The sequence below is a fragment of the Salvia miltiorrhiza genome, chromosome 8 (genome assembly GCF_028751815.1).
Source record: "Salvia miltiorrhiza cultivar Shanhuang (shh) chromosome 8, IMPLAD_Smil_shh, whole genome shotgun sequence".
NCBI lineage: Eukaryota > Viridiplantae > Streptophyta > Magnoliopsida > Lamiales > Lamiaceae > Salvia > Salvia miltiorrhiza.
The window spans coordinates 3241201-3254511 of NC_080394.1; the positions used below are offsets into that span (position 1 = coordinate 3241201).

A 13311-nucleotide genomic window follows, 5' to 3' on the forward strand; every position below is an offset into this window, starting at 1 on the left:
GTAAGATTTAATAATTAATTTTTTTAATGATAATACTAAGAAAGTAAGTGTATGTATCTTTTATTGTATACAATGTTAAGAATGGTTTATAATGATCAATTAATTGGATAAAAAATTGAGAAACTACGTGTAATTTATGTTATTTAAAATAATTCATCATTTAATATTTTAATTAGTTAGATTTTAGTGTTTTTTTATTAATAATTTTAATATAAAATAAGTAAAAACACATAATTCGAAAATTTAAAATATTACAACTATGGAAAAAAAAAATAAAAGTTTAAAATATTTTTCTTAGTTTCCAGGAAAATATCACTACTTAAAAAATGTAAATAATTTAATAAGTTAAAACTTTAAATTTTTATAACTTGTTCATTTTCAGATAGTTCGTGTATTTCATTTTAATAAATCAATAGCTTGGGATAAAAATTACAATTTCCCCTTTATAGCTCAAATATTATTTCAAATAATAAAAAGGAATCTGATTTTGCATGGAAATTGGGAGTTTGTGTTGTTTCAATCAAATAACAATCGAAATAAATGAAAATAAATAAATAAATAAGACAGCGACGGTGGTTGAAGCATTACTTTCAATTAGTCCATCATCTCTCGAACAATTTGTACGAATAGAAGCCCCAACAAAGCTTCAAGCAATTTCACTATCTGTCTTTTTCTTATTATTTCCATTTTTTTATTTAGTTTTTTCCCTTCTAATAAAATTACCAAAAAACTTAATATAAAGATAATAGTCACAATAGACAAACACGTCAAATTCATACCCCTTGCTGCATTTTTCGGTATATAGAATCATACTATATATTACAAATTACAAATATATGAATAGGAATTATAGGATAGGGATAATGTTTTGGTTGGATCTATTACAAATGGCTATATGAATAGAATATTTGTTATTTTTGGGTTGGGGAACTTAAATATTTTGACTTTAAACGTTAATCCATCACTTTACCAATTAGTTATCACACACATATACTAAATATAGGTGATATTTTACATAGATTATATTACTATTATATTTTTTAAAAAAACGTGTTTGTATATTTGCAAAATTATAAAGGTTTATTGGAGCTTAAACACACGAATTATATTTACAATTTTACTGCGATTTAAAATCAGTCACAAATTGAAACTCACATAGCAACTCAGAAATCCAATGTGGACAAAACGACCGGTTTAATGAACGACATCGTGCATGTCGCACATTAAATCGTCGTCGTTTCATGATGGTAAATGGAATATATAAATCAATTTTTATATATCAGTTGTTTGTCAAGCAAAACACATGAAGCTATCGAACGCCCACAACGTGTTTGTTTAAATGTCCCAAAGAAGAACAATATATAATTTTGCCATTCTTATTTTATTTTTTCCACGTCGTTAATAGCTTATTTAACTTTTGTCACTTGGAATATCACATCAGTTTCAATTTCGACATAATTCGAAATCATGGTGAAAATGCTAAAATCATAAAGTTTGTGTATTTTTTTAATAACTTCCATAATTTGTGAAAAAAAGACCTAAATTTCATATAATTAAGCATCAATAACCCAACTTTTACTTTGGGGGAGTTGGGGAGGGGGGCAGTGGGGTTTGAACTCGGGACCTCGCTGTTCACAACAGAAGTTCGCACCGCTTATTTAAGATATTCGAGATAGACAATAATATATTTTGTTGGACTCAATCAAACAAATGTTTATATCATGTATATATATAATTTAACTTACTAAACTTCAAAAGTAGAAGAGAAAAAACTTCTATCCAAAAAATCGTAATTATTTCATAAAAATAGATAATTAATCTGAATCTCTCCGCACAAGAGTCAACCTCATCAAAAGTGAATTAACTCGATTTTTTTTATAAATTACATAAATAAATAAATAAAATTAAAGATCTCGCGGCAAAGAACTCGAACTCAGAACCTCAGGTCTTGAGCATTAACCTCTTACCGTTAGGCCAACACACACACACTTAACTCGAATTTCTATATATATGATCATAACAGTAAAAGTAAAGCATATTTCATTTTTCATATATAAAACACATTTGAGTTTATAATTATAGACGAAGATGGAAGGGGGGAGCAAATGGTAATATACTAGTACAAGATATATCAAAATCCAAATTTTCACATTACAATGATAAAAAACAAGAAATATCTAAATTGCTTTTTTTTTTTTTAATTTTTTTGGAGGAAGAAAATATCTAAAATGTAAAAAAGATGATGGGTATTGGTAGTTGGCGTGGAGCCATTAATGGGCCGACACGTGATGCACAGTGGCAATTAATTGGTGGGCCTTGGAGTTGGAAAATGTGTTGTTGTCGACCGCTCATTTCTGTGTATGGCTTTGGGCCTAACCTTTTAATTCGTTGTGGGCCTTGTGTTTTAATGACAAATAGCTGACACCAGTCCTCTCATTGTCCCATGTTTAGTCCTTGTTCTAACCACATCATGTTTCTTTGTCGCTATCACAATCCCAACGCATGGGATGTGAGAGAAACCAAGAGAGAGAGATAGCCTTGATTAGTCTTTTTCTTGATTTTTGTTTGTTTGGAGGGTTTTGCTCATGCTTAAGAGATTAGATTCTAATACACATAAGGAATAACAACAAAAACAATAATAGACTTGGATCAACTTCGTTTTGAAATTATGTTAGAATACACGAGGAATGACAACAAAAACAATAATAGACTTGGATCAACTTCGTTTTGAAATTATGTTTCGTACTGATAAATAAATGCGAGATATAATTGATAAAAACCTGATAGTTTGAGAGTTTAGAGAACATTTCGAAAGTTTCAGGGTATTTTTGATAAAACGAGTATACTTCAGGGGTTTTCATGATATTTACCCTTAGTTATAATTATAATTTTGTTTTAACTATAGTCGATCGGGTTTAGTAAATTTTTTTGAAATGAACAAAAGTATGGGCTTAATTATAATTATAGGTAATATAACCTCGAAAATCTAGAGACCACATTCTGGGTAATTTGTTTCCAATTGGGCTTTAAATTGGGCTTTACACGGATAGTTGCCATTAAATATATGGCCCAAGATATCCCCTAAGTTTTAACCCAAATTATGCACGAGTATTTGAATTTCAAATTAAGAAAAAACTATTCACTAGAAAAGAATATTTTATACAATTATTCCAAAAGGTTTTTATTGGATTCATATTACTATAAATAAAAGTGACAAATTTTTTGTGGACTGACCGAAAATAAAATTGTGATAAATTTTTCATGGAGACCTAGAAATAAATTTTAATAGTAAGATGCTCCTTTTTCAATCATAGATTGGACGTACCGGTCATTATAAAAGAAAAATAGAGATTAAAAAAAATTAGAAATAAATTCTATAGATGATCGATCGGTAGTCCTCATATGTGTATATGTAACTAATTATAAAAATTGCAGCTAAGTCACTACCAAATTAATTAGTTATGCAAATTATGTGGCTAAACTCTTAATTTGATCAAAATCATGTTCATTTTGGATTTGATTTTGTATTTGGATTTCAACGATCTCATCTTCATCATCAGAAGCAATATCCCTAAAAGTGGGCGGCCGCCGATGGGACGTGGAGGAAGTACTTGTGCCGCTGTTGCTCCGCCGCGTCGCCGGCGCCGCCGTGGAATCGCCTTGAATGGTGGGAGGCGGCGACTGATCATTAATCTTTCTCTTGTGCTTCACGTTTTCATGCCATTGTTTTAATGCATGGATTGTGTGTTCCTCTAGTATTGCACTCTTATATTTAGACCCCATCTGCACATATATATATATCCCAATATTAAAGGCTTCATTAATTTAATTTGTTTTACTCAATCATATATGTAATTTATCAGAATGTTAGTTTTAATATAAAGGTGTAATTGTGTAAGATTTAAGTTTAAGGTCAACAGTGTTTCATATCCCAAACTTTCAGTGTTTTTTATAGAATGTTCCGAACTTTCAACTTTTTTTTTAAAAAAATGTCCGCTATAAAAATTCAGGTGACGGAAAAATGAAAAAAAAAAAAAAAAAAACTCCGAATTTTCAGCGTTTTGCAATAATGGTGATTCCTAATATAGTTTCTCAACAATGGTGATTCCCAAAATATTTCATCTGACAAGATAAGTCATATTTGCTTCACTAGATTTTGTATAACATGACATTTTGTGGAAAAAGCTAAAAGTTGAATTATTAGAAGAAAATAAAAGTTCAGAATATTTTATGAAAAATGTTGAATGTTCGAGATATAAAACACTTTTAGCCCTTTATAAGTTTACATAAGTTATAATAAATGGGAAATAGAGGTTTGTTTTTTTTTTTTTAAGGAAAGGAAAATAAAAATTCTTAAATGGTTTTGGACTCATCCAAAAATATATATATAAAGTGCATCAATATATAAAGAAAGTATACAAATAAAGGGAGGTGATTGCAAAACCTGAGTAACAAGGGCATAGAGGGGGAGAGTGATGTAACTGCAAAGAACTTGTACTGTAATCCTGCATTAAAAATAAATATTAAAACTATATAACTATTATTTGAAAAGGGACAGTTAATTAATTATAAATCAACTAAGCTTTAAAGAAATATACGTGATAAATATATATTTTGGGTGAATGTGATGAAAATATTCTAATAAATATATATAATTCATATATACTCACGCTAATACAACCCTGATAACAAAGATCTCGACATTTTCGTGGTAGCAGGAATTTATCCCAAATTGCCACTGCAAAAATATGGAATATTATTATTTCAACTATTTCTCATAAAATAATTATATTAAAAGATTGAATGAGGAGAGGAGTGCTTACCGTAACCCATATGAAGAAGGACAACTCAAATGCGTTCTGTCGTAAAACATTAATAATCAAAGTTAAATGTCATAATTAAATTATATCTATATTAATTTTTAATATTTAACTACACATAAGTAAACTAGTATCAGTAAATACTGATTATAGATTATTAGACCAAGTTATAGATTACTAAACCCTAATTAAACTAGTTATGAACTCTAATTCTGGATTACTAAATCCTAATTAAACAATTTATGATCTTTAATCATGGATTACTATTATAGGGTTGTAAATAAATAGAGTTACTCGCAAGCTATTACGGACTCGACTTGAAAAAGCTCGTTTAATTTAGAGTTCGATTCGATAATAAATAAGTCGAGCTCGAGCCTGACTTTGAGCTCGAACCTGATTCCATTTGGCTCTTTAAGCTCGCGAATATGTTCGGATTTGATTGTTTATAAACATATTTGCGAGCCTGTTCACGAACCTTCAATCGTGTTAGTGCACGAGCTTTAAACGAGTCGAGCTCGAGTAACATATTAATTAAGGCCAAAAGCACATTTTGAACATTTATCGTTCTTTTATCTAAGTTTTTAACGAGCTCGAACTCGAACATATCGTGTATACGCACATCTAACGAACCGAGATCAAGCTCATGCATGTTCTACATTATCGAGTATCACACGAGCTAAGCTTGAGACGAATCAACCTTGATCAATAAGACAGAAGCTCGAGCCAAGCTCGAACACCCGAATATTTAAACGAGCCGAGCTTGAACCTGCTAGTATTTGACTCGGCTCAACTCATTTACAGCCCTACTAAATTCTATTAAAAATCCTAACTAACCCCAAATTATCATTAATTAATTAAGATATTTACCATGAAGAGAGTAAAATGAAGAAGCGTCAAGACGAGTTGGGGGCGTTTGAACCAGAAGAGATTGCTGTCTGGCTGCACCAATGGAGTTCCCTTAATCACTGCGCTATTATTTGCTAATTGCATTGCCATTTTATCCACTATTATTTCCAATTTTGTTCCCACGAACAGAACTATCTGTATTATTAAATTACGATTTTATTAAAAAGAAAGAAAAAAGAAAAAATTTAGAAAAATCTTGATGGCATAAAACACAGATTAATGGTCAAATCTCATCAAAATCTCTTCAGGAAAAATCCATAAAGACAGAAAAGACAATATTAAATAAAAACAATATTTATCATGATTTTTATTAAAAGGGTGATTAAGTAATTAACCATATAATTTGATTGAGAGCTTTGGATTTTTTTTAAAGATAATTAAATAAAATATATACTCTGTCAAAAATATATACTACCACTTACGAGTAGAGGTATAAATGAGACCCAAAGGTAGACGTTCCATCCTATAAGAATTAATTTTATTAGTGTATAAATAGAAGAGAAATAGGTAAATTTAAATCAAGTGTAGTATTATAGAAATGTAATGCTAAATCGAAAATTTGCCGAATATTTAACTTACCATGTACATCGACCAACAAGAATATAACCACCACGAACCACATGATTGGGCTGCTCACAAATAAAACCATATAATTATTGTAGTGAAAAAAATGGAATTTTATTTATTCATGTTTAGAATGGTGATAGTTAGTTTTTAGTCATTCATTTGCAATATTGGTCCCATCTAATTTAACATTATGTTTTAACTCATACCTAACATGTATAGTATGCTGTTCTGCCGTGAAATACAATTAAAGATTCATAAATTTATATTGGAGATGCAACAAATAATTACATAAATGTAAAAAAAAATGTTTAATATTAAAATTATAAAAATATTTATTTCGATCAAAATGATCAAACAAGCATTTAAAATTGATCACTCATATTATTGTTGACATTGGTCATTCCGAAAAATATTCAATTCTCTCTATTCTTGCAGTAGTCAGAAGAATCAACACCAATTTAATGAGTAAAAATACTAGAGAATAAGTCATATATGCCTATCTATTTCAACAAGCTTCATCGAAAGAAAATTAAGAGGGTATATATAAAAAATAGAAGTATTTTTTTTAATATTTACATAGTAATATTGTTAATGGATTCACGTAACACTTTTAAGTTTTAAATATAAATAGCAATGCTTTTGAGAAGCTCTTGTATTACTTTTATTCATTAATATTATTAAAAAACAATGGTCATGATATATATATGTATAACGAAATATAAAATGTGATTTCACTATCAAATTTAGGTAAACTATATGCATAATTTATAATACAAAGAAATGGGAAAATCAAAATAAATTAGTAGACGTGATTATGGTATGTGTACATACTTTATGCCGACAACAGCTTTGAAATCGTCTTCCAAAGATCGTTGAATATATTTCCGAAAATTGAAGGAATTATTTGTTGATAAATGAGCCTGCACCAATTAGTTCAAATATTTCACTATCAAATTGAGGTAAACTATATACATATTAATTTATAATACAAAATCACGAAAATATCTCATTCTTTGTCATAAAGTGCCGCGTAAGACTAGCACATGTTTTCAATCAATTTTTTGCATTTTTAAAAGATAAATAAAGTTATAGGAGCCACATTAGTAGATAGGATGTGTCGCTCCAATCCCCACTCACTTAAAAAGTTTACCATATAATCTTGTATATGGATATTGTAAAATAAAAGGAGTTGGAAATAAAAATATAAAATAATGAAGAAGATAAAAGAAAGAATCGAGATTAGTGCTGGATATTATCTCTGCAATATAATATATTCTATTTTATTGTGAGCGTTAAGACTCGACGTTCCAAGCGAACTAGTTATTGATTCGTCCAGATCGGAGGGATTTGTTCGCAAATGGGTGTGAGCCCTAACTACCATCTGAATAGGTGGATTCATCCACGAGCTCGACACACATCATTTCGTGCCTACCATGCACAACTTGTTGCCACGTGTCCCAATTGTCGCCATCTCTGTGCCATGGGTTTTTTTTTAACTTGGGGGAGTTGGGGAGGGGGAGCAGTGGGATTTGAACCCGAGACCTCACTGTTCACACACAGGAGGTCGCACCTCTTGGTGTCCCCTTAGGGACATCTCTGCGCCATGTTATGCATCTATATACGTGCATGTCACATGTCCGAGCCGTTGTGCGCGGGTCGACCACCGAACCGCCTTTACGAGTCATGTTGTTGTCTATTGCGACGTGCACGGACTCGGATCATAGTCAATTCTCAATTGGGCTTGGTCATAAAATGGCTAACTAAATATACCATTAAGGTGTATCATATTAGTGAACACTTGATTTGTTCGTTTAAGTGGTGAACTTTAGACATTAATAGTTCATACATTTCAATTTAAAAATAAACTAATAAATATATTAAATTTATATACTTGAAACATAAATTTCATACCTACTATTCAATTCCACTACCATAATTTATTATGACTTTATAGTGTTATTTATATAAAATTTCCAACAGAAATATTCGTATACAATTTAGATGTGAGAATAAAAAAATAACTAACCGAAATAAATCCATGTCGCAGAGTGAAATAGTCGACTTTTGCCACAGACTTGAAGAATTGCCGGAAAAAACATTTCTGCCGCAAAAGAAATGTAGTTATAAACATGAGATATTTCTACAGAAAATAACAAATCTGAATGATGCAATATAATTAATCAAAATTAACTTGTTATACAAAAAAAAAAAAAAAACTTACAATCCAAAGGTGAGAAGAATTTGTAGCAATATGTCGACGTCCGAACGTGGTTTGTCTTGTATATCTAAATCTTTCTGGATCTATTTCATTGCAAAATTACAATTAAAATAACTATGTATATAATAGGATTAATTTAATTACATCCAAATTGAAGTGACATGAATCATATGAATTGATGTTACCATTTGCTGTCATGTAGTCTATAGTTTGAGTCTCTTTTTCCCAACTTTTCCACTTCTTCATCTGTACATGTTAGGCCCAAAATAAATAAATAAATAAATAACTTATCACATATATACATGATGAGATTTATCCTTTAATAATTAATAAATTAAAAGGCTTAATTACCTTAGCCCTTCCTAATCCCATAGTTGCCAAACTATACACAATCTGCATAGCTGCTAGCACAAATATGAAAATGTTGAGCTGATTCATACCCTCTACTGACATCACTGAAGTCTTCCCCTATTAATTGTTCCACACAAATTCAAACAAAGGAAAATATTTAAGAAAAGTGAGAAATAGAGTTTAAAATTCTTTATGGCCACCGACGGGAGATCCAGGATTTTGAATTTGAGGGTACGGCAAATTAAAATGAAGAGAGTATTTTTTAAATAAAAAACTCAAAGCTCAACATCTCAACTCTCAAGTTTTGGTAGATAGTCCTTTCTTTCTTTTTTTTTTCTTAACCTTTGGACTCTTGTCCACTCTCAAATCTGTTTTTATTTTTCAATTTTTTTATTATAAATAATTAAACACATAACACAAACAGTCTTTTCAGAATTGAATTGAGTACGGGTGAGCAAAATCGGACCAAAACCGACGGACAGGATCGGACCGAACCGGTCGGTTTCGTCGGTCCGGGTCGGTTTTGGTCCAGTGATTGGTCCGGTCCGGTCCCATTTTCATGGACCGACTTATGGTCGGTTCGGTTTCGGTCCGGAGGAGGCCAAAACCGATGAAAACCGGACCGAACCGAATATATATATATATATATATTAAATATATATTTAATATTTTTATTAATATTATTGATATTTTAATTATTTCTAATATTTTTATTAATATTATTAATATTTTAATTATTGTTGTTAAACAGGTTAAAATATGTGTAAAAATGTGATTTTTGGGTTAATTTCGCAAACTGCCCAATTTTTTCGGTTTTGGACCGAACCGGACCGAGAACCGACGGCGGTTTCGGTCCGGTTTCGGTTCGGTCCTAGCGTTTACGTCGGTCCGGTTCGGTCCTAAAAATCTTAGAAATTCGGTCCTCGATTTTATTGGTCCGATCCGGTTCGGTCCGGTCCGGACCGACTGCTCACCCCTAGAATTGAGTGAGAAAAAATAGCCCAAAACCCAAAAGTAAGAGCTGAAGCTTGAAGTGAAGGGAAATGTAGCTTTTTTGGGGTAACACTCATTATAAAATATTTTAACACATAATATACATAATATTATTAAAAAAATATTGGGGGTACAGTTGTGCACTCCTACCGTCCTATTCTCTGTCTCACTTATGGCCATTATTTTAAGGCGATTTGTAAAGCACAAATACTCATGTGCAATCGGTTGCACCGTGCAACTGGTTTCCAGAATGACACTTGAACATTTACGAATGACACTACTTTCAGAAACCAGTTGCACGGGAGAGTGCCGCTTTGCAAAAATAGACCAGTTATTTTAAATTTCGGCGTTTTGAGCTCAAATGTGGCCAAAAACAGCTTAATTGGGCCCAATTATGGCTCACGGACGCCAAAATTATGAATAACTGATGTATTTTTGCAAATCACCCTAAAATAGTGGTCTAAAAAAATTTAAACCGGTGAGAAATGCACAGAGTAACAGAATTAAACCTTGGATTCGCAATAATCAGAAGAATTTGAAGGTGCAGAAGCTGCAGCTAGCAACAATCTTTGATGATGAGGTTGGAATTGTGATTTATTTAGATGTTGTGTTGTCTTTGTTTGTGACTGGCGGCGGCATGGAAGCATATAATCTGCAGCTTCATTTGCTATGCATATTTTGGAAATAGATCTTTGTGTCACTGTTAATATCAGTGACATGAATCCCAACTGCATCAAAACTGCACAAATTTATCAATATCAGAAAAAAAAATAAAAAAAAAATAAAGAGTAAATTAATTAATTAATTAACTCAAGAAATTAATTACCTGTCTTAAGCTTCTCGATAGCTTCATAAAGAGCAGCCTTCCTATGTTTCTTGAACCACTGCATTCGAAAAGCAGAGTTTAATTATAGTATCATAATTTAATTTGATGAAAGTAACATATATATATGAAAAATAATTGAATAATATTATCACTAACATGGCCGGCTAGGTTAATCAAATGCTCGATAAAAATGCCGAGGAAGATGAAGATGAAACAAACGGTTGCAAGAGCCCAAGTGGGGGTTTCTTGCAGAGATCGGTTCGCGCCGCCGCCGCCGCCGCCGGCAGCCATGGGTTCCGGTGATTTGGGAAAATGAAAAATATGGGTTTTCAAATGTTGAGAAATGAGATTTATATTTCTAAGTGTTGCAGACTTGAGTCGTGATGGGTTTGGGAGAGGAAAGTGTGGGAAACTCTGCCGAGTCTAAAGTGGCGAGTCTAGTGAAGGTCGTATCTACATATTACTTTTGACTTGGCTATAATGACTCCTTTTCTTCTCAATCAAATTTAAGTATACAATATACTTTTTTTGTCAATTGTTAAATTAAGGTCAACATTATAAAAGAGAGAGAGAGAGTATGTTCTAGATGTGAAATATTGGCTAAATGGGGTGTTTTTTTTTATTTTATTTCTAATTTAAGATGGAGGGATTGAATTGGTTTAAGCTCTGAATTATTTATGAGGGTAAGATTATCACAGTATAAAGATGTGTTAACTCGTATTTAATTAGTATACAGTGATTATCCAGAAAAAGGAAATACAGATCAAGTCAAAGAAGAAAATCTGAAAGAAAATACAGTAATACTAGTGATGAAGACAATATTATGCACACATCTTTAGATCGGGTTTAATAAAGACTATTGTAATAAGGGCTTAGGCCCAATTATATGAATTTATGGGTTTTAGGGGTCAAATGAGCCCAAGTGCTAGGTTTACTTTGACGCATATATATAGGGCTTATTAAATTAGACGACTTTCTATGCACTTCTCACCATGTAAAATGTAAACTTCCACACGAGACATAGTGAAAAGAAGTTGTAATCACGAATGATCAATGCCCCATATATAGAAATTAGTGATTAATGATAGTCACTCGTTCTTGAATTCTTGAATGGAGCTTATACAATATAGGGTCAATTTTTTATAAATACTAGCCAGCTACATATTGATCTAACTTGCACTTAATTTAGTCTAAGTCTGTGAAAAATTTGAGACCGAAATTTCGGCTAGAAAATCGTCGAATTTAATTAGGTAAGAATAAAATTTATGTCATTAACATTCACGACTTTTGTGAGAAGTCATAAAATTGAAACTTTCTCCAAAAATTGTGGACTACAACAATTGACTTCCAAAAGGCCGGTTCGTCATGAAATTTGTTTCATTTTTCGTGTTTCAAATATATTAATATGAGTATTAGTACACATATAATATGCTATTATTAGTGTTCACATTTAAAAAAAAAAAAAAGATGTTCACATAGTTAAAATCCGAGAGAAAATATGTGGGAACACCCCATGAAATGTGGGGCTTCTACGAGGTGGGGGAGAAGTGATACCTCATTTGAGTAAAGTAATTTAATAGTAATTGAATTGAGATATGATTGATCATTATTGTGTGAAAGGTTTGTTTAACTACCAAAACCAATGAAAAAAGGGAAGAAAAAAAACAAAAGATGAACAATAAGTGTGCTTTTGGGATAACCTATCATTGGAGTGATTATTTTTTAGACTAAATGATCTTAGTTCTTAGATTCGAATTTTAACAATGTTTCTATATATTTGAGTCTGTCACATTTAGTTTTTTAATTTACATTTTTTGTGTGATATTTACAAATTAATTATTCCACATGCACCACATGAAAAAATGTTTTTAGCTATAAGAAGTCCATTATAGTCAATGAAAATTAATAACTTATTATTGATAATTTTTATACAAATAAAAAATTAATATAATAGAGGGATTTATGGATTGCTTATGTCATGTAAGTTGCAGCTTTAGTGGAAACATTCAGAAATTATAACAAATCATTTCGCCAATGCATGCTAGACATATCTCACAATCATTAATCATGCATATTCCAAAGGAGAATTAGTAATAGTGGTTAATTGAGAATTCAATTATTGATTACTTTTTGTGGCCCTACCCTTTATTGTGTGATTTTGTGGAACACGTTACATTTAGTATCCACGGTTTGGCTACAATTAATGACGATTGACTGGGTCATTTTTGTCAAACTATACATGCAATATATGATACAATATGAATATATATTTTTGGTTGATAAATTATACAAGTAAATAGTAAAAAAACTTAAAGATCACACAACGATGGACTCAAACTCATGACCCCAGTCATTGAGCATTAATCACCTATCGCTAGACTAACACACGTACACTGCTAAAATGATTATCTCTCAAAATATAATAATAATAATATAAGATGCTCAAGAGATTTTAGAGATCGTTCTAGGGGAGTTCTTGGTTAGGGTCTTCTATATATAGATCCATTTAATAGGGCGGTTCATAATTTAGTAGTACTTTTTCCGTCCCATTTCAAATGTCTCAAAATTATAGAATTGTCCTATAATTTTGAGACATTTGAAGTGGGACGAAGAGAATACAATTTATTGTG

The 13311-nt window shown here is 31.2% G+C and overlaps 1 protein-coding gene across 1 annotated transcript; it reads right to left on the reverse strand.

The window, feature by feature from the left end:
- Positions 1-3354: 3354 nt before the first annotated feature.
- Positions 3355-11240, reverse strand: LOC131000044 (MLO-like protein 3). The gene is made up of 15 exons (XM_057925793.1): positions 10838-11240; positions 10682-10739; positions 10365-10594; positions 8863-8979; positions 8697-8757; positions 8515-8594; positions 8320-8394; positions 7125-7213; positions 6306-6355; positions 6149-6189; positions 5688-5861; positions 4824-4859; positions 4671-4738; positions 4445-4505; positions 3355-3783 (listed from the first exon to the last, which is right to left on the reverse strand). Exons 1-15 carry the CDS (start codon positions 10970-10972, stop codon positions 3469-3471), a joined length of 1590 nt encoding a protein of 529 aa, XP_057781776.1. The 5' UTR covers positions 10973-11240; the 3' UTR covers positions 3355-3468.
- Between the last annotated feature and the right edge of the window lie 2071 nt (positions 11241-13311).